The sequence below is a fragment of the Acanthaster planci genome, linkage group LG06 (genome assembly GCF_054643075.1).
Source record: "Acanthaster planci isolate LZ-2023a linkage group LG06, COTS_SCS, whole genome shotgun sequence".
Taxonomy (NCBI): Eukaryota; Metazoa; Echinodermata; class Asteroidea; order Valvatida; family Acanthasteridae; genus Acanthaster; species Acanthaster planci.
The window spans coordinates 13,275,701-13,297,847 of record NC_141782.1 but is presented as its reverse complement, the minus strand read 5'-3'; the positions used below and the strand labels follow the sequence as shown (position 1 = coordinate 13,297,847).

Here is a 22,147-nt window from a genome sequence, read left to right as displayed (position 1 = left end):
AAGTGGTTACTGCACATTGCGCGCATGCGCAGGGTAACTTTCCAGTTACCCTGGCGACTGCGGGGGTCGCTCAGCTGTGTAGAACGCGTAACGGGGGACTTTGAAAGGGAGAGCCAACCCCAAATGTGATTACGGTAGACTTGACTTCAGTCCGTTCCATGAATGCGCAGGCTATCAGAAATATGCACGAAGGGCACTGCAGTGGGGAGTTCCAACTGAGGACAAAACAAGCAGTCCGTGCGGACGGTGTTTCGAAGTCGTACACAAGCATTTTCGTTGACCTGCTAAGCATAGAACAAATAATAAATAAATTAATTAATTAATTAAATAAATACAAAAAATAAGTGAGCAAATGTCTGTGTCAGGAAAGTAGCAGATAGCAAAGAGTCACGCCGTATGACGTACTGGCAACAGTGGCCTGTTTTTGCGCATCAAGTATGCATCTAAATCTTGTTCAATTTTCACTTGTTGATGATGTGCACGTCATACTGCGAGAATCATAGCTACAATTCCCAAATGAACTCTCAAGTGAGCATTCACTTTCAACAGCTGATAGAAAATGTAATCGCTTCAAATTGTGGTCGATATTCCGCCATTGCTTATCAGTATCTTGCTGATTCGGTGGGAAACTCCAGGCGCGGGAGGCATTATCGGTATGAAGCTCCTGATGTACAAAGACTGAGCAAGGTTCAATTTGGAGATCGTTCCTTTAAAAGTATAAAGTAGTTACAAAAGCAATTATAGCACATTCAAGAGAGTCATTGTTTTTAGTCTTAAAAATAACTAATGTTAAAAATTTGCATGTCAAGGTTTGTCAATAGCTATCTTGACTAATTTGATAACTCAACTTAAGACTCGACACCCAAACTGAACGTCAAGGCCACACAGCGAACCACGTTGGGATTCTTTATCTAACGTTCTTGTTTCTCATTTAATGTTTTGGGAAAAGGTGCACATGCTCCAATGTTGAAGTATATATGCTGCCGAAAAGAAAACGCATAGGCTCATGTTTCAACGAGTTTACAATACTGAATCCAACTTCGCCTCAGGAAATAATTCATGCGGCAATTTTATCAAAAAACAAACACATCAGATGAGTTACAGCATGCGAAATCTTTTTTTTTCCGCTGATCAACTGTATATTGCAGGTGGAAGTTCTCCTTCAGTGATCACCTTGTCGGAGTTTTCGTTGTGAGCGACAAATTTGAGTTCTTTTATGGTCATAACTGCGTGTTTTGAAAGGACTTTTTCAGCAATTTTTTGGTCCCTTAAAATTTGCGAGTCATTTATTCGTCTTCTTGTAAACATTATTTCGGCGGTTTAGTGGAGGGGTTCCGAAGCAGACAGCCAAGGGTAATCATGAAAGCTTTACTCGTCGGGCTGATAAGCGTAGCTGTCGCCAGTGCCGACCTCGCACCTCTACTCATGTCTGACGATCGTCCTGTACCCAACAGTTGGATGGTCAAGATCACGGTCAGTAACCCTGTGCAGATATAATCCAGTGGCGTATGAGAGTGGACAACAGACCCACACCGCCTGGTTAATGTTTATATTCTTGAATGGGGGAACATTATTTAACTTACTCAGTAATAGTTCACTGACGAAAGCCCTGTTTGATTATTGGGTTTTTGTGTGTGTGTGTCTTCAGCACACCAGCCATCCCTTGGAAAAAAAAAGATATTGCAAGGTATTTCCGCAATTAGCTTCACATTTAGTCACTACTGGAAATCAAGCCGCAGAAGAAAGCAATAGACATTCCGATGTGAAGACTCCTTTTTGTCATGGAAATAAATTCTGGAAGGAATGGGGTTTCACTCCCTCTCCCTTTCCGACTGAGGATGAATCATTTGATTCCTCCTCACGTCTTGGTTGCCAGAAACAAAAATGCGTTGCGTGAGGTTAATCTTAAGTTTCCAACAAGTCGAAAACAAACTTTAAATGCTACGTTTTGGCTTAAGGTTGTAAAGGCATCCCGGGGCGATCTGACATCGGAGATCTGCATCTGCATACTGAGCAGGGTGCCCCAGCGTGATATAATGTTCAACCTCTCACACTGTTTATTTTGTTATAATTTTGACAGGGTTTTGAAGTAATGGACCGCGTCGCTGATGAGATCGTGAACCGCTTCAGGAGAGTCCGTCTCCCGTCTCCACGAGTGACCAAGATCCGTTGCGTCCTGCCGGTTCTCATTCTGCGAATACCTGCTCGTTTAATGAATGATGTAAGATTGAGAGTTTTCAGATTTTAAAAGACGAATCTTTTGTCAATATGATTCTGAATTTCAGAAATGATTATATACCTTGCTGTTATGAACAGTAATCAATTCAAGAAATTAAGCGTATGAATTATTTATCTTATTTTGCCGAGAATACAGAACGGACGCTAACCTTGATATAAAAGACCCACTGAACAAATTCTTCTTATTAAAACGTACTGTTTGATAATTAACAGCAATCTAACTGAATGTGATGTCGACCTGGTGGACGATTGTAGATGTACAATGTACCGCTATCATTTTGAAGTTAATCCTCGTAAAAGCGATATGTGCTTAACTTTTAAAAAGAACATTCGTGCTCCACTTTAAATTTTTCACCGTCTTCAAAATAGACTTTTGGAATACATACACTTCTGATTTGACCATGCATTGAAAGCACTTTGTTGCTGTCATAGATTTACAGCTTAATTAATTAAATAATTATGTGGAAATCATCTCTGTCCACAATGATTGACAGATTCGCTCTATTGAGGGTATCGAGTACATCGAGCAAGACAGCCTTGGCACACTGTATGGGACACAGCCTAACCCAACCTGGGGGCTCGATCGGATCGATAGCCGTATGGGAACTGACGGCTATTTTACGTACAACGACAACGGTAATACAAGTGCACTAGTTCTTCCAGCATTAATTATATCGTCAGCTACAAAGCAGCGAAATCCAAGGAGATACATGTTGAACCGTCGTAAATGTCTTTAAAGTACAGTAAATACATTTTTCACTTCCTTTAATATTGGAATCAAAATTAACACGGAAATAAAGAAATGTTAACATTAACACTGAAGTTTTAGTGGAACTTACAGTTCTACTTTCTTCTTGGTGTGGACTGGAAAGAGCCTTTGAAGATTGAAAGTTAATTTAAGGACTTTTAAATTGACTCGAGTATTCTTTTACTTTTAAACAGAGCTGATTTAGAAAAAAACGACCATGCCCTTGTAACCGCTGATTTGGTCAATAATGTTTTATCAGTTATTTTTGTTTCTAAAGAGAAAACGAAGGATTTCTGTCAGAATCTTTCTTTAAGGCCTTTGTGACAGGCTATGATGTGAACGTCAAGTCCATATTCTGTACTCAGGCCAAGGTAGTCAGTTGGTCAATTTCTGTATTTTACATGCCTGACATCTGTGTGCTTTGACAGTTCAAGGAAAAGGGGTTAACATTTACATGGTGGATACTGGCATCCAGACGAGGCACAAGGAGTTTACCGGCCGTGCCTCCATGTTGTATGGGGTGGAGGACACCATTGGTCACGGCACACACACGGCTGGCACGGCTACCGGCGTGACTTTCGGGATAGCCCGACAAGCTGACGTCTATAGCCTCAATGTGTGTAACCAATTCAGCTACTGTCCAAAGAGCACAGTCATCAAAGGTAGGGCTAGACTTGCAATCAGATGATAAAACATGCAGACCGTCCGTAGCAAGCTTGTCCCAAGCTATTTTGGCCTCATCGGGCTGGTACTTATCTCTGGTATCCTTGGCACGAAATAATAAAGAAGACTTCAATCCTTCCGTAGATAGATTGCGAGTCCAGGTTGTCTAGTAGCGAGCGAAAATAATTACATTTCTGGATAGAAAAAAGGCAAGCATGGGCGAAGTGACTTGTCTGAGGCCACAGAGTATGGTCATCAGCTGGATTCGAACCCTCTACTCTCTGATAACAGGCAACGAATCTTAACCAGGCTACATTCCCCTCGAGGAAATGATAATCATTTTTCTTGCCTTGTGCCTCCTTCTCGAGGTTGACTTGTGAGAAAATTGAGTCACACTAAGCTTTATTCCGTTAAAATGCAAATGTTTTCTCTCGCTAAAAACGAGGACCACTTGTTCAGATCTTCCTCAAGCCACAAGTTTCAAAATTGTTCTCCGTGTTCAAACATGTTGCTCGATACTGTACTGTTTGGGGCAGTTCAGACGAAGCCAATCGCAAGATGGTGAAATTAATCGCAATGAATGCTCTGGTATTTTGGTGCATGTTGTTAACATCCACTCCATCGTCCAAGTGACACCTTCACTTTTGTTCTCACTGAATAAAGAGATGCATGGTTGGGCAATTTCTTAAAAGGACATAAAAAGCAACTCTAGAGTAGGGTCGTGCAACTGAGGTTTGAATTGCATAATTTGCGCATCTTATTAGCTTTGAAAACGGTGCGTGAACACAGTGGCTCGACGGGAGGCGGAGTCGTGTCGATGTCCCTAGGATGGTCCAGGTCCGAGACTATCAACACAGCGGTGAGAGAGATGGTGACCGCCGGGTTTGTAGTGTCAGTCGCGGCCGGTAATTCTAACATCGATGCCTGCAAAGTCTCGCCTGCAATGGTGGACGAGGTCAGTGAGCTGCCATCAATGCACTTCCTTTTTTTTAGTTATTTAATAAACCACGTAATGAAAATACTCCCTTGTTTTAGCACTTATTTGGGGAAATCTTTATTTTTAGTAGATGTTTGCAGATGAGGAACTTGCAGACCATTGTGTTATGGGTGAGCAATGTTTGTAAACAAGAGAAATTCTGGTAGGGCAATGAAAGTCAAAGTGAAGCTTGGAACGTTTTCACTTGAAGTTTACTCTCTGTTCATAAACCTCTCAAGATATAAGCATATCCACAAACCATTTTCACATCAGGTAATTACCGTAGGTGCAGTGGACAACAAAGATAAGTTGGCGCACTTCTCCAACCACGGCTCTTGTCTTGACATCTTTGCTCCTGGCGTAGACATCCTGAGCTCTACCTGCAGTGACTACAGCTTCAGTGCCACCAAGACGAAATCGGGAACCTCCATGGCCTGTCCTCACGTGACTGGTGGGTCCACATCCTCATTTAACGTTCTTCCTCTGCAAGTTCAGTTTTAGCAATGCTGGTACCGCGGCCTCAGAAGCAAGATATTACATAAGCACCACATACTGAGTGAAAATAAATTTGGTTTATCTTACCCGGATGAAAGCCTCATGCTAAGAGACTGACTAAAAAGAATGGTTCATGGAATGAATGTGGGGAGGGGGTAGGGACGCAGAATGGATGCAAGAAAACAAGATTCTCATTCGCATAAAGAACATCCATGATGTACCCTTTGTTTATTGCATAACATGAACAGTTTCCTTTGGAATAATAGGAGCCTTCTTGAAGATTTGGCGCGGTTGGAAAGGGCAAGATTTTTTTTTTTTGCATTTATTGTCAAGAAATTACGAAAAAATAAAACGTACAAACTGTTTGTTTCTTTATTCGCTTTGAAGCAATACACTACACGAAACTTCTAATAATGTGATTGCCACCCTTGGGTAAAAAGTTAGAGGATATAGATTATATTCCCACAGTCCACGATGATAAAGATTTTGATTTTTTCTTTGGCCATAAGGTGCCGTCGCGCTGTACTTGGGCCAAAACCGTGGCGCCTCCCCTGCAGATGTCAAGACAGCATTGCTGAATGACGCAACCAGTGACGTCATTCCGGACACCAAAGGCTCTCCTAATAAACTCCTTTATGTCAGTGTAAGCAGGTTTGACGATCTTACGTCGTTTTCGTTTTTTAGTTGGTGATGATAGAGTGAGTCCATAAGCCAAACTTAAACAAGTACTTTCTTTATCTTTTTTATTTGCAGTATTAATAAGATTGCTGAAAAACTGGTTGAGGACTATCGAGAAACGACACGTATTACGTATTCACCGGAATAAAGGAGTGCTCAATGCAGCATTGACGGCTAAGGTTAATCGTCCTTTGAAATCGATAAGGGCAGAATACCTAAGAAGTTCAGGATTTCGAGTACGGTGTAAAGAGATAAATCAATTACCATCGAAGACTTTTTTCCTGGCTGGCTTATGTTGATCCAATGCATCGTTTCATATTAGGGGAAGCACTAATTTTGTAAATCTTATAGAGTGACAAAAAGGAGCACCGAAGCAAATGGCTGGACTTTCGATTCCTTGAAATCGATTCCTCAAATCAGCCACAATAACTTATAACAGAAAGAAAGAGACGTTACTTGTCAAAGTCTCCATATTCGAAGTGTGTCATGTTTGAAAGGATCCTTTTGACCTGAAATAAAAGATGAAGAAAGGAAAAAGTTATCTTGTAGAAAGTTTGGGCTGTTTTGATTTCTGTTCCCAACATTGTATTGACTGAATGTCCGTGCCATTCTGACACCTTAGGTTTGCATTACACCAAATACCCGCCCATAGAAAACAGTGCACAATCAGACCGAAATGGCGCCGCCTGCTGGCTCTCGGGAAGAGGTTGGCCTCCGTTTTTTTCACTGGAAATTCAAGATTATGGGCCAGAAGATCAAGATTCGTTTCCACTATATGGGTGTTAGCCACGAAAAGAAATTATTCGCCTTTCCCCGAAGATACCCCCAAAATAGTAATAAAACTATGCGCTCAGGTCTGAATGTAGCCGCCCGGCTCTATCCAAAATAAGCTCACAATTTGGGGCTTTTTGTGAAAAAAATTATCAGTCCCAAATACGGGATTTACAGAAATATTTCTAGGATCCTTCCTGATTATGGCCTGTCTTATCGTAAAAATCCCGTGGGGTCACAAAATACTAATGAGCTCGCGTACAGAAATCCAACGATTTGGTGGAACACACCCTTGCACAGCTTCTCCTTGCTTGGACCGTTCCCATCAGCAACCTTTCCTAAATCCGGGCTTCGTCTCAGGATCTCGCTTCCTCACAGGCCTCGTAATCATTTTTGGAAACGTTTTTGTTGCAAAGAGATAGTCCTCATCTCCGCTGGAAATAACGGGCTTCACATTAGACACCGTGTACCTAAAGTGGAGAATGCAGACACATTGAGCTAAACTCAGGAAGAATAAATAATAGGAAACTGAAGCCTGAGGCAGGACCTTCTTTATATCCTAGACAAAGCCAGGCTTCCGAAAACCCCTAACTAGCCGAATTCCACATGCGTATTGAGTGCGTTTCTGTGAGCACGTCATAGCATAATCGATAATCATCAATTTACATAACGCGAGCCTCGTTCCCATGGGCCTTGCTCTCCATGCTGGCTCTCACCGTGCCATGGGCGTAAGCAGCCCTTGGGGAAAAGGTTGTACATACGCAAATTGCGCAGTAACTGTGTACGCGCGTCTTTGTCAACAGAAAGCAGGAGTTTCGTTCAGTCTTCTTGTACGCTTGCGCGCCGTCTAAGAACCCTTCAAAAACTTCCAAAAGAATGAACGCATTTCAGCAAGTGCCTTGCTGGGGAGTGGCAGTGACTGTTGGCTTGATGACAGGACTGTTTTACACGGATGTACTGGTGGAACCGCCGAAAGTGCAGCCCCTTTGCACCATCGGTCACTCCTATACTGAAAACCTCACGCGCCTTGCAGACCGTGGCGCATATCGACAGCTCCAGCTCTCTCTCGATCGCCTCGCACTACCCCCAGTGCCGTTTCCTCCCCCGCCGGAAGATGGGACTCGACTTACGGATAGCCAGTTCTCTCACACAGATCCTCGGACTTGTCTGGCAAACCATCCTCTAGTCTGGCTGGTGACATCAGGTGTGAGGGTAGGTGAGAACCAGACACCCAGTCACCTGGAAGAGGTGTCTGATGGCAGGATTTTATCATCCATCCTGCCTGGTGTCTGGTCCGCCGAGGAGTCCTGCTATACCACCTGCGGGGCTCCTAACGACACCTGCCCAAGGAGCAGCCCTTGGATAATGGAGCAGGAGGAGGATATCGAGCAGCCCAGCACCGGCCACCAGCCTCTCGATGCCTTCACCATCTTGTCGGGAGTGCTGGTGCCAGTGTTCATCCTTCTCCGAGGGGGCATTCCACACCGCAGACTCAGGAGGAAACCCTGGAGAGTCCAGCGGGCAGTTCCAGGCTACTGCCGCCGCCAACAACACCAGCGGACGGTGCTCTGGGATTCCAGCCTCCTGCAAGCCGTCTTGCCGAGCCGCAGGGACTTCATGTGCCAAACGGTAGTGGCCATTCTACTGCCTGGCGTTTGGCCTTCCCTGCTGGTGTGGCTCTTGACGGCCGTGTGGGATCTTTGCACCAAGTCCAGCAAGGAACATGGTGAGAACAGAGAAAGTTTACTGAAGCATTTTTAAACTTTCACGCATTGCTGTCATTATGTCTTAGTCTTAAAAAATGTTTGAAATGAGGCATCAAGAGTGAAGACGGTAGCATTGTACTTGTTGCAGCTCCTCCTGATGACTTACCACCAGAGGAGGGCGAAATAAACGAGAACAGGGACACAGATGAAAGTAAGTAATACTAACCCTTAAAACTTTCAAGTTTTCTGAATTCGTTTTAAATGATTAATTTCTTTCATATTATTATTACAGAAACGCAGTTTTATCAACATATTTATTTCCAAAGTGCGTGTGTAATATTGTTTTACTGGATGTTTTGGAAGGTTGCCTTCTATTTCTAAGTCTATTTTTGCTTGGTTGTATTTCCAGAGATAATGAATGCTCATGTGAGTTTCATCTTTTTATAACTCAGATGGGCTTTTGGAAGTTTTCTTTGAGTTGTCATGGGCGATGTTACATTTCTTACAATAATTAATCCATGTAACCAAACGAGGACCTGATCGCAAAATTCCACAGAAATGATATAAAAGTCGTCATCGAAATTCTACAGCCAATGAGTACTTCAAAGATTAAGAATCTGCCATCAGCAGATCAGCAAGAAAGCCTTGAGCCAGAGTACAACAAATAGATATAATGAATATATATTAAATATATATCCAAGTACCCAAGGTATAGTGATATAAAATGTAAGACATTAAATTTTAAGAGTTCAAAATTCAAAAACAAAGAAATATTTTAGAAACTGATTGAAATATAACACTGAATAAAACTGCACAGATACTTTTCCCCAGCAATTTCTTGTTCATTTAGATACAGTTTCAAGCTTACAATTAGCCGAAATCAAAGACTTGAAAGATCAACTTTATTGTCAGTTAGGTTTAAAACTTATTCATCATGACAAACTGTCATTATAAAATGACAAAAATGAGGACTGTTCTTAAATTCCATCACAGTAATTGCGGCGATCGATGGAGACATTTCGCTAAATATTAAATCACTGCAGGGGTATGATGACCTCCCTGTTACAGTTCGGACCCCACAGCCACCCAACAAAAATGAACCAGGTAAATGATTAGTTCATCTGATGTTCTGATACGTATTTTTGTGTCTTATGCAATGAGCTTTACCATGAAGAAGAAATATATGTTACTGTAACCAAGGCAAGTTAATATGAGGTCGAGTTCCTGTCCCCCTTCACGAACAGGTCTGTGGTTTGCTGTGTTTTTCTTTAGCCTGTTCATTATTGATAAATCAATGATCTGCGCATTTAAGAAGACATTGGTTCCAATAAAATTAATCAACCCCTACTAAAAAAGAATCGCACATATTGGGAAAATATGATTTCCTTTTCAAATCCACAGTTTCGCTGATTGTCCAGAATTCAGCTGATTTTACACCACTTCAGGAATTGGCTGTCGTTCGGGAACATCGAAGTAATCCAAATGACGAGAAACAGCCAGCAGGCAAGTTTATCGAATGACCATATGCTTGTAAATCAATTGTGAATGGCAAAATGGCTCTTTGTAAAATCATGCAGTCCAACAATTCATGTTTGGTCCCCCAAATGTCTTAGCTTGTTAAAACCTTGTTAACTTTGTAAATATATAATTCACATTCCACTGATGCTTAGGAATGTAGTCAGGCATTGTCATAAAAAAAAATAATGACGTACTGACATAATTCAAAATTATGAGTAATTCTCTGCGACCAACCTGTTTTTATCCAGCTTCATCTATAATGCTGATAAATATTCTAAAGAAAAATGATGTTTGTGGTCCGTGCTGGACAACAAGAAACCCTCACAGAGTTTTCTCACAGATACTCACGGAATAGGTTTTCAGTTCACATTTAAGAAATCACCAAAATTAGGTAACAAGGCAATTAATGATACTCTTGTTTGATTGGAAATCCAGTCTTTAGGAAACGTTGCCTTTTGGATTTAAAATGTAATGCTTACCCCGTTCCGTTCCAACTCAGCGACAGTGCAAACTGATGCCAAAGATACATGTAGCCTACAAAGTCGGCATGTTCTGGAATGTGATGACCAAGTCATAATTCTTCGAACGGCTCAGACAATGACCAAAGAAGACCCAGGTAAATAATACTACAATCAACCAAGGGAATATGAAATCCTGAGTTGGTAACATTTGGACCCCAAAAGCCGTTGGGTTTTCAGGACGAGATTGGTTGAACTGCACGGCAGATATTATCCTGGAAATTGTAGGTTGCCGTTCCACGTTTAAGTAAGACGTGCAAAATTCATTTGAGTCATTAATTTATTTCTGGGGTAAGATTAGTTGGGTAATTCTTCCCGTTTTTCTACTGATAACTATCCCAATGTACATAGATGAAATTACACCCATTAACATTTAAACAGCACACAACATTTGAATAAACAAGTTAATACACACAAAAAACATTAACATAGGATAAAACAGGAGATTTAATCAAAGTAAAGGGGGAAAGAACTACATGGACTATCGTAGAATCCTTCTAGTTTATATTTAATCTTCAGATTTCACAGCTTCTGTTGATCCTCCACCGTCAATCGCCCAGAAATCTAAACAGGCAAGCAGGCTTAAGCAAGGCAAGTTCCTAACATAGTCGTGCATTTCACTAGCCTTATACTCATTCTCCTTCCACTTCCACGAGAATCAAGAAAAGCAAGAACGGGTTCTTTAATTTATTCTTTCTCTCTTTTTTTTTTGGAACCACCGGTAATGTTTCGCGTAATAAACCACATATCAGATGCCACTTAGGATGGCCAATGCTATTTTGACAAATTGGTATGACATTGACTCACTTACTGATTAATTCCAGCAATCGCCCAGCAGCCTTGAGAGGATCTGATGCAAAGTGTGGACGGGCAAAATATCCAAATATTCGTTTTACTTTCATACCGCAGTAGATCCAAATGAATTCAATCACTTTCTACTCTTGAAGAAATGAAACGAACAAATTCTCAAATAATAGTGCAACATCAGTCTTAAGTATCTTGCTCCATACACAGCAAAACATCTCCCGGTCCGACCCGCCAAAGCGAAAGAACCCCGCCAGAGATCCCGTCCCATGTCGGATGGAGGGAGCTCGTCCTTCACGCCAGATTTCACGATGTTGGAGTACAAGGAAAACCCAGGTAAGTGTCACTGAAGATGAGTGCCAAGTCATAGGGTGAAAGCTGTTTAGACTCTTTTATCACTAGCGTACTCCAGAGGGAGGGGGGAGGAAGGGGGAACTTGCCCCCTGGAGGGAATTTTTTTTCCTCAACTGAGAGTACTTCATAGGTGAACAGGAAAGAAACTAATCGGTGTACATGTATTTATTCATCAACTAAATAGACAATATTTTTCTCCCCCATTATCATGTTGAATGGGCCTAAAAGTGCATTTGCTTTTGAATTGGTCCCCCTGACATCAAAAGCTGGATACGCCACTGTCCATTAGTGTATTTGGGTGAATTTGTTTAGCGAAAATAACATGCAGTTCTGAGCAAATGTTAGATTGTAGAAACGGCAGATTCACAGTGATCCGATCTTTCAGGCAGAACACTGATTTCTAATACCTTCACAATAGTGTAATTTGAATGCTGACTTCAAACATTCGAGGATTTTTGTTTTTTCGACAGTGGTACAGATGTAAAACGAAACCCTCTTCCGTGTTTTATCGATTAAAGCAGTGTTTGTAATCCTTTATTCTGACTCAAATGGGTGACTTGGATGATCGGATTGAATAATTGTTTCATAATTTCACATCTGTGCCGTTTTTAATTCCATCGGAATCAGGAAATCTGTGGGAAACAAATGGCTCAATTTTATCTCTCTGTTTCCAGATCAGTTTCTTCGCCTAGCTTTGTATTAACCATCTTTTGTCTCCTTTGTTGGTAGGGAAGGGGGTTAGCTGGTTTGTTCCACTGAGAAAATCCAAAGGTAATATCAGTACCTAAGGGAAGCTTGGTTGAAAGAGGAGCAGCTGGGATAAGTACATTCAGAACACAGAGGCTGGATGTCTTTATTAAGCCACAATTGTTCTTGTCCCGAAATATATCGCTCATCATGAACTGTAGTTGAGCTGTGTGTCGAGAGATGATATGCATTATAGCATGCAGCTATTATGAGCTTACTGTCCATGTGCACTGACGTTATGATGCACCATTTGGGTTCCAAACAAAGGGACGTTCATGTTGCAATTCTCGCCATTCTGGTAGTGCGCATGTTGATAATCCTTTATGGCAAAGTGTTCCTCTGTGAACATGTTGTGAACCACGTTTTTCTAGCCACGTCTCAAGCGTAACCGGATAAACCATTCTTAACTCTCCTACTAAAGCCTATAGATTGTGTATACTATTACGCTTACAGCTGTGGTCAAGGCTTGACTTTCTCGTTGAACATGACATTCGTCAATAGGCCGATCAATTGGCTAATCATACCAACATCATACCATGCACGTGGGCCACATAATTATACACTTTGGCTGAGCAGCAGAATTTCTCTGTTGATGACTGTGTGCAGAGGATCACCGTTCTTTCAGTTGGAAACATTCTGTAATTAGCTGATACAACCTCTCCTCAGAATCTTGAGTGTCCCAGCTTTATATAGTGAGTCTGCATCCGCACTAAGTAGTACTTCAATTGGCTACAATATTTCACTAAACACTTTGTTCTTCTATTCCATCTCCTACAATATCTGTAGTACTAGTCAGCAAATCTCTGCTGCAGTCGGCTTGCAGCAATGAAGAACGTGAAGGCAGCTGGCCCCCGAAATCCACCCGATCAAGCCCCAAATTGAAAAGTAAATACAAACTAATTGTCTTCCTGTATATGTGTCTCCACATCAGCACGCTGTAACTCGGCAAAGTTCACTTGAATCTGTACGTCAACGCTGAAGTGGAGTTTAATTAGAAGCAATGTGAAGCAGAGGGAAGAGTGTAGTGAAGGAAATTGAAGTGCGAGTTCATGATCTCAGATCTCGGACGTAGTTGGTAATGATGTACGCACTGTATAGTGGATCTGTGGATCGTACTGAACCAGTTTAGGAACAGCATGGTGCCCAACTTTCTTGTACAGAAACTGCATGCACCATTTTTTGAAACCAGTCTTATTCTACCTTTGATAACCTTGTGGCAAATGTCTCACCCATTTTTTGCCTAAGAAGGCTGCGTGGTCACCATGCTGTGTTCGAAATCTCATATAGAGAGGGTGAGTCCCAGGCCTTTAATTCTTTTGAGTATTTTCCTAAATTTCCCTGAATCACTGGGGCTACTAAAAAATGTGATTTACCCCCCCACCACCACCACCACCTTAGCCGATTTCCACGTCTTAGAAATATTGCATACTTTCCGAAGTAAAGTATGGGTAAACCTATCAGTTCTTCACAATACCTCAGTACCGTGTCATCGAATTCCCAACTGCACTCAATGCAAATTTTTGCTTTTGATTCATTTCTAGTGCAATGGTTCATTCCAAGTCAGGGGACGCACGGTAAGATAAAGTATTCTTTTATCTTCCTACTTTCCCCTTCTTTCTAAGTGTTGTTTCTTCTTATTGCCTTTGAGGTCTAAATTTTCCACTTTTATCAACGTAAATTCATAGATCTGTGTTTGCTAGAAATCTTCTGAATTAGTGTGAGCGTATTTTAAGAAATCTGTCATTCTAACCGGTGCTTGCTTTGTCTATTGTCTATGTTTAGTCTTCATCGAAAGATCAAATCAGGAATCAGTGGGAAATCTGGCCATCCATCGTGGGGAAGTAGGTCACTCCAGGGAAGAAAGAAACCAAGGGAAAAGGTAACAACACATCAGCCTGGAAATTATGCCATGTGCTTGCAGAAAGCTTCAAACGAGTTGTTCTTGCATAAGCTCAATTAAAAGTATACGATTTTATTGAAGGTTCATTCACTGCTTCGTTTTGCACGCAGGTGCTGAGGATGAAGAAGAAGTACAGGACCTCTAAAGAATTGTCCCATGGTCTTCAGCTCGGGGGTTTCGTACAGTGTGTTCTGACCATCTTCAGGGAAATGCCTGAGCGCTGTGGACGGTACTCCTGTGGGTAGTGCAGTCCGGGATGCTTCAGCAGGGGTCAGTCCGCAGGAGTTCGGAACCAGGAATAGCGGGATCTGCATGAAGATCCCGGAGAGGGTTGACGGGGCGGACGACAACCGTAGACGGCTGATAGGCTGACAGCCTCGGGAGGGAAAGGGTTGAGGGTTGCGGGGAACGCACTAATGGGGACGATGGGGGTCTTCGAGTACGGAAGGTGCACCAGTCTGTCGCAAACTGAGGTGGGACGTGACTGTGAGCTGCAGGGGACTGCCTAACTTGAACGAGAGGGGACTAAGTATTGTTGTGGTTTAACTTGGCCTCTTCAGATGAGTGTTCCCTGGGATCTTAGTGACCTCACTGGTGTTTCTCAGTGCCACGTTTGAATGCGTTGTGCATAGTTTTAATCTGAAATACTTGCATAAAGGGGGAAATGTACATATATGAGTAGAGATGAGTTCTTTACCGTCATTCTTTGATGTTGATCTTCGAGTCTAGTTGGTAGTTTGGATCTGTTTCTTCAAACGTTTCTATCATCTACATGGAAACTGGAAGCAGATTCCCTTCCATTCGAAAGGTGTTTAAAAGCAGTTAAAATGGATAGTATTTGTATGGTAGATCTTGTTATCTACGCTTAATGGCGACAGACAGCGACAGCGTAGGCTTCCTGTGCTTTTCTGCTTTTCGGGGATTCAGTTGGGGTTGATTAGAGCGCGTTGGTAACCGAGTGGCTCTTCATATCCGAATTGTGCATAGGGGCTGTGTGTGGCTGTGGTGTGTCGCTGGTGTGTCGTTGACGTGTCAGCATGGCAGATCCATGTTCTACGTCGTGTTTTTGCTGTATATAATTATGCAGGGTATGTGCTCCAGTCGTCCACGGTGATGCAGTATTCGGTCGATGTCAAACCCCTCTTGACAGGCTCGTCTGCGTCTCAGACTGCCCACTGGTTTGAAGCTGCTTGCACCCACCTGGTAATGCATGGTGGGTCAAACTTCAAAACCACGATTGCAGTTTGTCGACGTCACGGCGAATTTTGTCTTGAGGTGTCGTTTTTAGGATCCCAAACGCTTACTGCTACTGAAAGAAATCAAAACAGTTGCCCTGTGGATATGCAGTAGAATATGGCCTTCATGCTGATGAAAACCTGAATATGCCCTTTCACTAAACTCGATTGATGATGCAGTACACGGCAGCCTCACTCAGACCTCGGCTCAGTGACAACCAAGCTCGACAATCAATCTTGTCCGCCAACACTTTTAGGAATCCTGACACGTCCTGTGGTCTTAGATGCAATAGGGAATCATTTTGAGAAGATCTTGGGTCACACTACACTCGAGAAGACAAGAAGACCCGCGAGTGCGACATCACCTCTCAAGTGTGCCATCTCGGTGACACCTGTCTCCTTCTCTTGCCAACCAGTGAGACTCCTGCATCTCTTGATCATCCACCTTCTTTGGTTCGCGATTGACTGATGAGCCCCTGCATTTGAAGTCTCCCATGCATGGCCGTGTCAGTCAGTTCATTTGCTCCTTTCGATCCTCCTGCTTCCGAGATCGTTGGTCCATCAGCGGTCTGTGGTCGGCGCCCACGCGGTCCATCCGCTCCAGAGTCTTCTTGTGGGATCCGGTGTTTCAGTTTCGTTCTTCCACGGCCCTATCCCTGGTGTTGCACCCTGTGGTGACACTACCCACTGGAGTGTCGGCTGCAGTGCCCGGACATTTTCCCGAGGGTGGTCAAGGCATGCTGGTCAAAATGTTGAGTTGGAGCTGTTGCTTTTTCCACTGAATCTGAAAGCCATATTATAATCCCTTTATTGTTGTTCGCTTCCAGTTTGCAGTCATCATTGATATTCGAGTGACCAGTGATCTGCTGACTGAACTTGAAAAATTCCATTTTTATTTTGAAACTATTTGTACTAAAAGCATAACTCACTGTCATTGATACCAATGTGAAGATAACAAACTTTTCTTTTGATAATATAGAATTCTTTGACAGGTAATTATGATCATTGTTAAGATCTGCGAAACATCAAGAATCATGTATTGATATTACCTAATCACTTATCCAAAATATAGACACAGATTAAAGAATCAACTTCAAAATACAGCCTGACAATATCTCAACAATGAACGGAAATATAGGGAAATTAGCGACATTGGTTTTTAGAATTTCACCATTTCATTGAAATAATTATATACTTTTGCAGGTCTACATTGAGAGAGAAATTATTGTCCAGGAAACACTTATCGATTTAGCAATAAAACATTTCGTCGTTCAGGGATTTCATTATTATTATTTCTTTCCAAGACAAAGCTAAAGCTATTTTTAATTGTTTGAAGAAGTCAACAGCAAATAATTTTAAGAATATTAAACTGGCAGCAATGTGCACGAAATCTATCAAGCTTGTGTGTTGTTTCATTTTCTACAGGATTTGGTTGAATGTTCCAGTTGTAATTTTATCAAATCAAGAAGAAAAAAGTGGTTTTGAGGTATGATGCGGAAAATCTTTGAGTATTTCTGAGTAATATTGACCCAGTGGTTGGTAGGGAACGAAAACAGAAATGTCGATAATTCGAGCCGTACATTTAATCTGCTCGGTTGAAAAGTAAGTCGGTATACACGAAAAAGCGTATTAGATTTTGATGGAAAATTTTACTCAGAAGTTATTTCAATTAAATGTGACACTAATTAGGACTACGGCCATGGCCTTGTACTGTACTGTACTGCGCCTTTGTAGTGGTTGCCCTCAATGTAAATAGTCCCCTGCATAGAGTACCAAAGTGTGACGTCACTTTGAACCAGAAAGTTAGTACAAACGAATGGAGTACGCGCGCGCGTTGGTTCACGCGCTGGTTCTCGCGCTACTGCCTTTTACACAACAATTGTGCGCGTGACGTATTCACTTCGGTACTCTATAGTGTTTGGATACGACTTCTATCCGAGGTACCAGGTTGGTCGTCGCAAGGTCCTGTACCAACAACATCAGAGCTAGAGAGAGGGGTTGTTGCCTCATCTAAACATGCCCATTTATATTTCAACCTCTTACGGGTTTCTTATTATCTGGTTTCTACGAGAGAATTTCGAGGATAAAGTTTAAACAAATAATAAATTTTACTGGACAAATTTGTTTCATTTTTCTGTTCGATGATTGATGTTCTCCCCAGTAGTGTGGCCTAGTGAAGGAAAAGCATATATTTAGGAGTTAACCTTCAATACTTGTCAAATTAAATAAACTTGCAAGAGCAACTTTAAATTGATTTGGCAAACACTGATCATTTTGGTTGGAAAAATATCATATTCAGTTTCACTCTCTCAAACAAGACAGGAAAGTCAACGGCCCTCTCTGACATGCCCACCGTCACTGTACATCTTTTTGGAGGGGGTGAAAGCTGGCGGCCCTCCAACATCATCTTGAGCGAATCCCTGGTTGCGCCTGGACGGGTCCCCGTGAACATCTAGTGGTCCTCGCATCGGGTTCATAGTCTCACTGCCCAGATTGACTGGCATGATGGGATAAATCTTGAAGGGTTTGTCTTTGGTGATAGCGGAGCCGGGTTTAGTGGCGATACCCTGAGGTGAATTTGGTGATTTTTCCTCGGGGGAGACATATCTTCCCGTGTTGCCGTGGTCTCTGGGATGAGGTCTATGATCAGCAACAGCGACGTGTAAGGCCTCCTTTTTCAAAACGGGTTTCTGCTGTTTCCGACCCTTTTCACCGTTTGGCTCTGGAGCGTCCTCCATGATAACAAAGACATTACTGGGCGAATCAACATGCCGCCTTCCCCTTGAGCGGGGAATCAGTTCGGCTCTGCCGACCTTTCTCGGTCTGTGCGGGTTGCTGGAGGGTTTTTTGCCCGGCTGTGGCCCCACGGCCCCCGGGCAGCATGTGCACGTGCAGCCCGCATAACCCCGGCAGGAGCACGCGCGGCGGCAGAGGTGACGGCTCGGAGTGGTGCAGGACCCGCCCAACTCGCAGCATCGCCGCCGCCGAAAAGTACAGCACAACCAGGGGATGTAACCTGGTCGCCAGCAACACCAGTACAGAAGTAATGGGATTGAAAGAGCTGCAATGCAAGCCACAGTGATGAGAAGAGGCGTCCAGTCAATATCATGCGTCACTGAGAGAAAAAAGTAAAGATGTAGCTAATTTGAATTTAATTGATAAAAACAGATTGTTTGCTTGACGGAAGACAAAAAAGGTGATGCACACATTCTTAACCAACCCCAGGTGACTCCTTTTAACTTGGGCCTAATTTAATATTTCTTCTACCCAAGAATTCCACTCCTATGAAATCTATTCTGTGGCTAGCATGTAACGTTTGTGCTAAACCTTTAAGTGTGGAATCTTTGCGAAATCTACAAGTACGCACAAGTAAAACACTACCCAGCATGCATAAACTATCTGCAATGATCAGCAGAGATCTGTCTGTAATATATATTCACCAGGACCGTTTCTCTCGAGAAATGCTTTGCTTACCTGGGCAGAAAGCTGGTGCTATCTCGTTGACCTGATCACTGAAGTCCTCGTCCCCACAGTTGGACACGCCCTGGCGGTCACATGACAGATCCTTTGGGATGCACCTGTTGGTCGACTGACAAAGAATGCGCTCCTCCGGTTGTTCGCTGCTGTTACAAAATGTATCTGTCAAGAAATATTAGACCATTTTTTGCAGATAGGACTCGGTTAAAATGATTTCTTTGGGGGAAAAGGACGGAAAACTGTAAGTCTTAAGGAGAAACTGTTCACCAGCCTTTTATATTTTTGATTGAATGACTAAACATTTATATTAATATTTTAAATGCTTAAATACCGTTACTGAAAGAGGAGTACACTGCCACGAAGTCAACTACACTCAGGTTACCACTTGCATAAATTTGCATGCTCAGCGCTGATTGGCTTGAAGTTAGCAACGCGGGGCGTTGGCTACCGCACGTTGCGTTACGTAGTACCGGTGACGTCGCCCCATCAGGACCGTCGTAGAACGTTACGCTCGCATGTTCGCACGTTGGGTCTGTCAGGTATCTGAAAGGGAAAAAGTGAAGAGTCAAGCAGTTTTTAACCCTAAAAGAGCCGGTTTATTTTGACCCATCTCACAGCAAGGGGGCAGCCCCCTAAGAACTAGGCTGTGCTATGCTCGATTTTATTTTACGTGGAATGTGATGAAAAATACTCATCATCAAATTTGAAGTCGGAACTCAATCAGACACGTGTTTTGATGTTACAGTCAGAAGTTGAAGTTCAAGTCTACATTCATGCCAGCACGCGTGCATGCAGCACCGCAGCGGAAAAAAATAATACATTTTTGGCTGACCCGTCTCGGAAAAAAGTGCGCTGTGCAAGAATGATTTTCGCAAAATTGGGGTCAAATGATCCCAAATTTGGTTGTATGCCACTGCGTGAACCACACAGGTTACCTTCACTAGTGTATCACTGCATTAATCATGACTCCTGGCTACGGTACATGCCTGGTCCGAACTAGTTTAGGACATTCGTATTTGCCGCTGTATGCATGTACAGTACTTCGCTGCCATGTCATCATTTTTATCCTGAGGATACACCTCTGAATATAATACGCTAGTGACTCGAATGATTTCTATTTGAATTGTAAAAGGGATGACGTCTCACCTCCGGGAAACATCGAACCACCTGAAGTCCAACATTACCCGCTGGAATGGTAGCTTCGACTCCATCGTGTACTCACAATGGATGAAGATATTGAAGATGTCCTGCGATTGGCTCGTACTGTGCGACGAAAGGATCTTCCCGTAGTGGTCCGTTCCACTCCGAACAGACATGCAAGAGCCATCGCTTGGAGAAATCAAGACCTCTGTCAAAAGGTTTATCGGGGTGTTGAATTTCTATATTGGAATTTGACATAAACTCATTTTGCTTCGTTTCAGAACAAAAATTGCCACGCACACGTCAAAACATTGTAACATTGTAAACAAGAACAGAGGTTGGTTTTGCAGTACAAATAAATAAGTGCAAAATTGATATTTATGTTTGGATACTTCAATTGTACAAAGTCAATTTTGTTGGATCGAAGCGAGACCCAGAAAAACGTCCTCTCTGTATCCTGGCCTTGCATACAGTCGGAAGAATTATAAACTACAAAGTGATGAGTAATGAAAGTCACGTGGTGTCCTGTTCAGTTTCAAAATGTACGTTCACTTAAGTTGCACGGGCTTTGAGTTTGAACAAAATTACAAATTAAGATTAATTTTTAGCAACTGTTAAATCACGGGTCGAACCACTGGTCGTAAGAAATGGCAGTATATCACTAAAACCCCTTGATAAGGAAATGGTTAGAAAATATCTTGAGATCTCAGATTCTCTTTTGGGATCCTCAACACAAACAACAAATCTAATTGATTTTTCTTGTTAGAAACTTAAGTTCTGTATACCCACCCTCTTCCAGCGGTATTCTGCTACTGAGGTCCGCCGTCGCTTTACCGAGTCGACATGCTAAGCTCTTCCTAGCACACATTTGGAGAATCACCAGCACAACCACAGGAGATATTTTCCAAGGGAACATGATGATGAACGAGATGAGCGAGACCAATCTTGGATTTTTTTTTTCGAGCGATGGTTTCCCTTCAGGGGTAATGACTTGACTGAAATCACAACTTGTCCAACTTCTCGCATTGAATGCATAGCCAGTCATGTACTGCACGGACAATATCATTCCAAAAGTTGGCCCCGATCCTTTGAAATCAAGTCACCCTGATCCTGCCCGCGTTGCCATAACAACGCAAATGAACTCCAATAGAATGTTTGTATATAATTCATTCCAGACTGCACGTTCTGAACACCCAATCACTTCAATTAAATTTCCCAAATGGAGAAGCACTTGACCGTTTCAGAAATAAGTGGCTATGAGGCCGCAGTCTAGTAAATGAACTGACTCGGGGACTAACACCCTCACAGCAATGCAACCTTACATGGTAAACGTAGAGTAGCTTGCAGTAGTACCATGTAGGATATATCTGTTTTCTAAGTGAGGTTCTAAATACAACTGGATCTCAACACCTTGAAGGCAATGTCGTCAGGCTTTTTTCTCTCTAACGTCTGCAAATCTTAATACCATCTCCATGGACATGTTTATTGTACACATCAAGCTAAAACTTAGTTCACCATCTTTCTCTTTTCCGTTTATGTCACATCAGGAAACCTAATGATGTACAAATATCGCAGACGTTTATCTTAGTTACTATAACAGCAGCAATGTATTAGCATATGATAGGGACTGACACCCTGAAAGGGATCTTAGAATGGAGGAATCATATAGACGTGCTACCATATTATAGACGAAACTGCGAAGAGAGGTGCGGACACGTAGGCAGCAAAGGCATGTAGATTTTTCTGAGCAAAATCCGGACGGCAAAATGGATTTTGAACGCAGAGTGATGATGTTGAAAATGACTGCCAAATTTAGAAGCGCAAATCACTTCTGACAATGGAGTACCTAGTGCGAGATCAATGCAAGCGTGAACCTATGGGTAGTATGGGGTCTGCTTGAACCCAAGAAAAGGTTTAGATTCAAGATTGACTGTACGATTTGAGGTAATTTCTGACAGCTTTTCTGCTTTACTCCGTTTTTGAGCATTTCCGGACATCGTTTTCAAGTTTGGCGCATTTATTGGCTACGAAGAACGTCAGTATAGGCCCAACAGATAATTAACGTTTATGAGTGCAAAGGTAAAAATATTTTCAGGGGGTGACAGATGAGTTGTATAATAATGGAACATTTCATATGTCGCTGACTAAATTTATTCCTACCATTGCATGAATGTGAAAC

The 22,147-nt window shown here is 42.4% G+C and overlaps 3 protein-coding genes across 3 annotated transcripts; 2 read left to right on the top strand and 1 right to left on the bottom strand.

The window, feature by feature from the left end:
• Positions 1 to 1,111: 1,111 nt before the first annotated feature.
• Positions 1,112 to 6,339, top strand: LOC110988658 (uncharacterized). Its single transcript, XM_022252396.2, has 9 exons — positions 1,112 to 1,191; positions 1,325 to 1,473; positions 2,081 to 2,221; positions 2,733 to 2,874; positions 3,415 to 3,648; positions 4,414 to 4,604; positions 4,899 to 5,076; positions 5,630 to 5,763; positions 5,874 to 6,339. Exons 2-9 carry the CDS (start codon positions 1,360 to 1,362, stop codon positions 5,877 to 5,879), a joined length of 1,140 nt encoding a protein of 379 aa, XP_022108088.2. The 5' UTR covers positions 1,112 to 1,191; positions 1,325 to 1,359; the 3' UTR covers positions 5,880 to 6,339.
• Positions 6,340 to 7,357: 1,018 nt separating this feature from the next.
• On the top strand, positions 7,358 to 16,745 carry LOC110988676 (uncharacterized). The gene is made up of 12 exons (XM_022252428.2): positions 7,358 to 8,295; positions 8,424 to 8,486; positions 9,269 to 9,379; positions 9,677 to 9,778; positions 10,293 to 10,409; positions 10,831 to 10,902; positions 11,326 to 11,451; positions 12,199 to 12,240; positions 13,003 to 13,101; positions 13,758 to 13,790; positions 13,999 to 14,095; positions 14,227 to 16,745. Exons 1-12 carry the CDS (start codon positions 7,446 to 7,448, stop codon positions 14,231 to 14,233), a joined length of 1,719 nt encoding a protein of 572 aa, XP_022108120.2. The 5' UTR covers positions 7,358 to 7,445; the 3' UTR covers positions 14,234 to 16,745.
• Positions 16,746 to 16,882: 137 nt separating this feature from the next.
• On the bottom strand, positions 16,883 to 21,196 carry LOC110988669 (uncharacterized). Its single transcript, XM_022252417.2, has 5 exons — positions 20,758 to 21,196; positions 19,975 to 20,176; positions 19,160 to 19,371; positions 18,826 to 18,990; positions 16,883 to 18,466 (listed from the first exon to the last, which is right to left on the bottom strand). Exons 1-5 carry the CDS (start codon positions 21,032 to 21,034, stop codon positions 17,679 to 17,681), a joined length of 1,644 nt encoding a protein of 547 aa, XP_022108109.2. The 5' UTR covers positions 21,035 to 21,196; the 3' UTR covers positions 16,883 to 17,678.
• Positions 21,197 to 22,147: the final 951 nt, after the last annotated feature.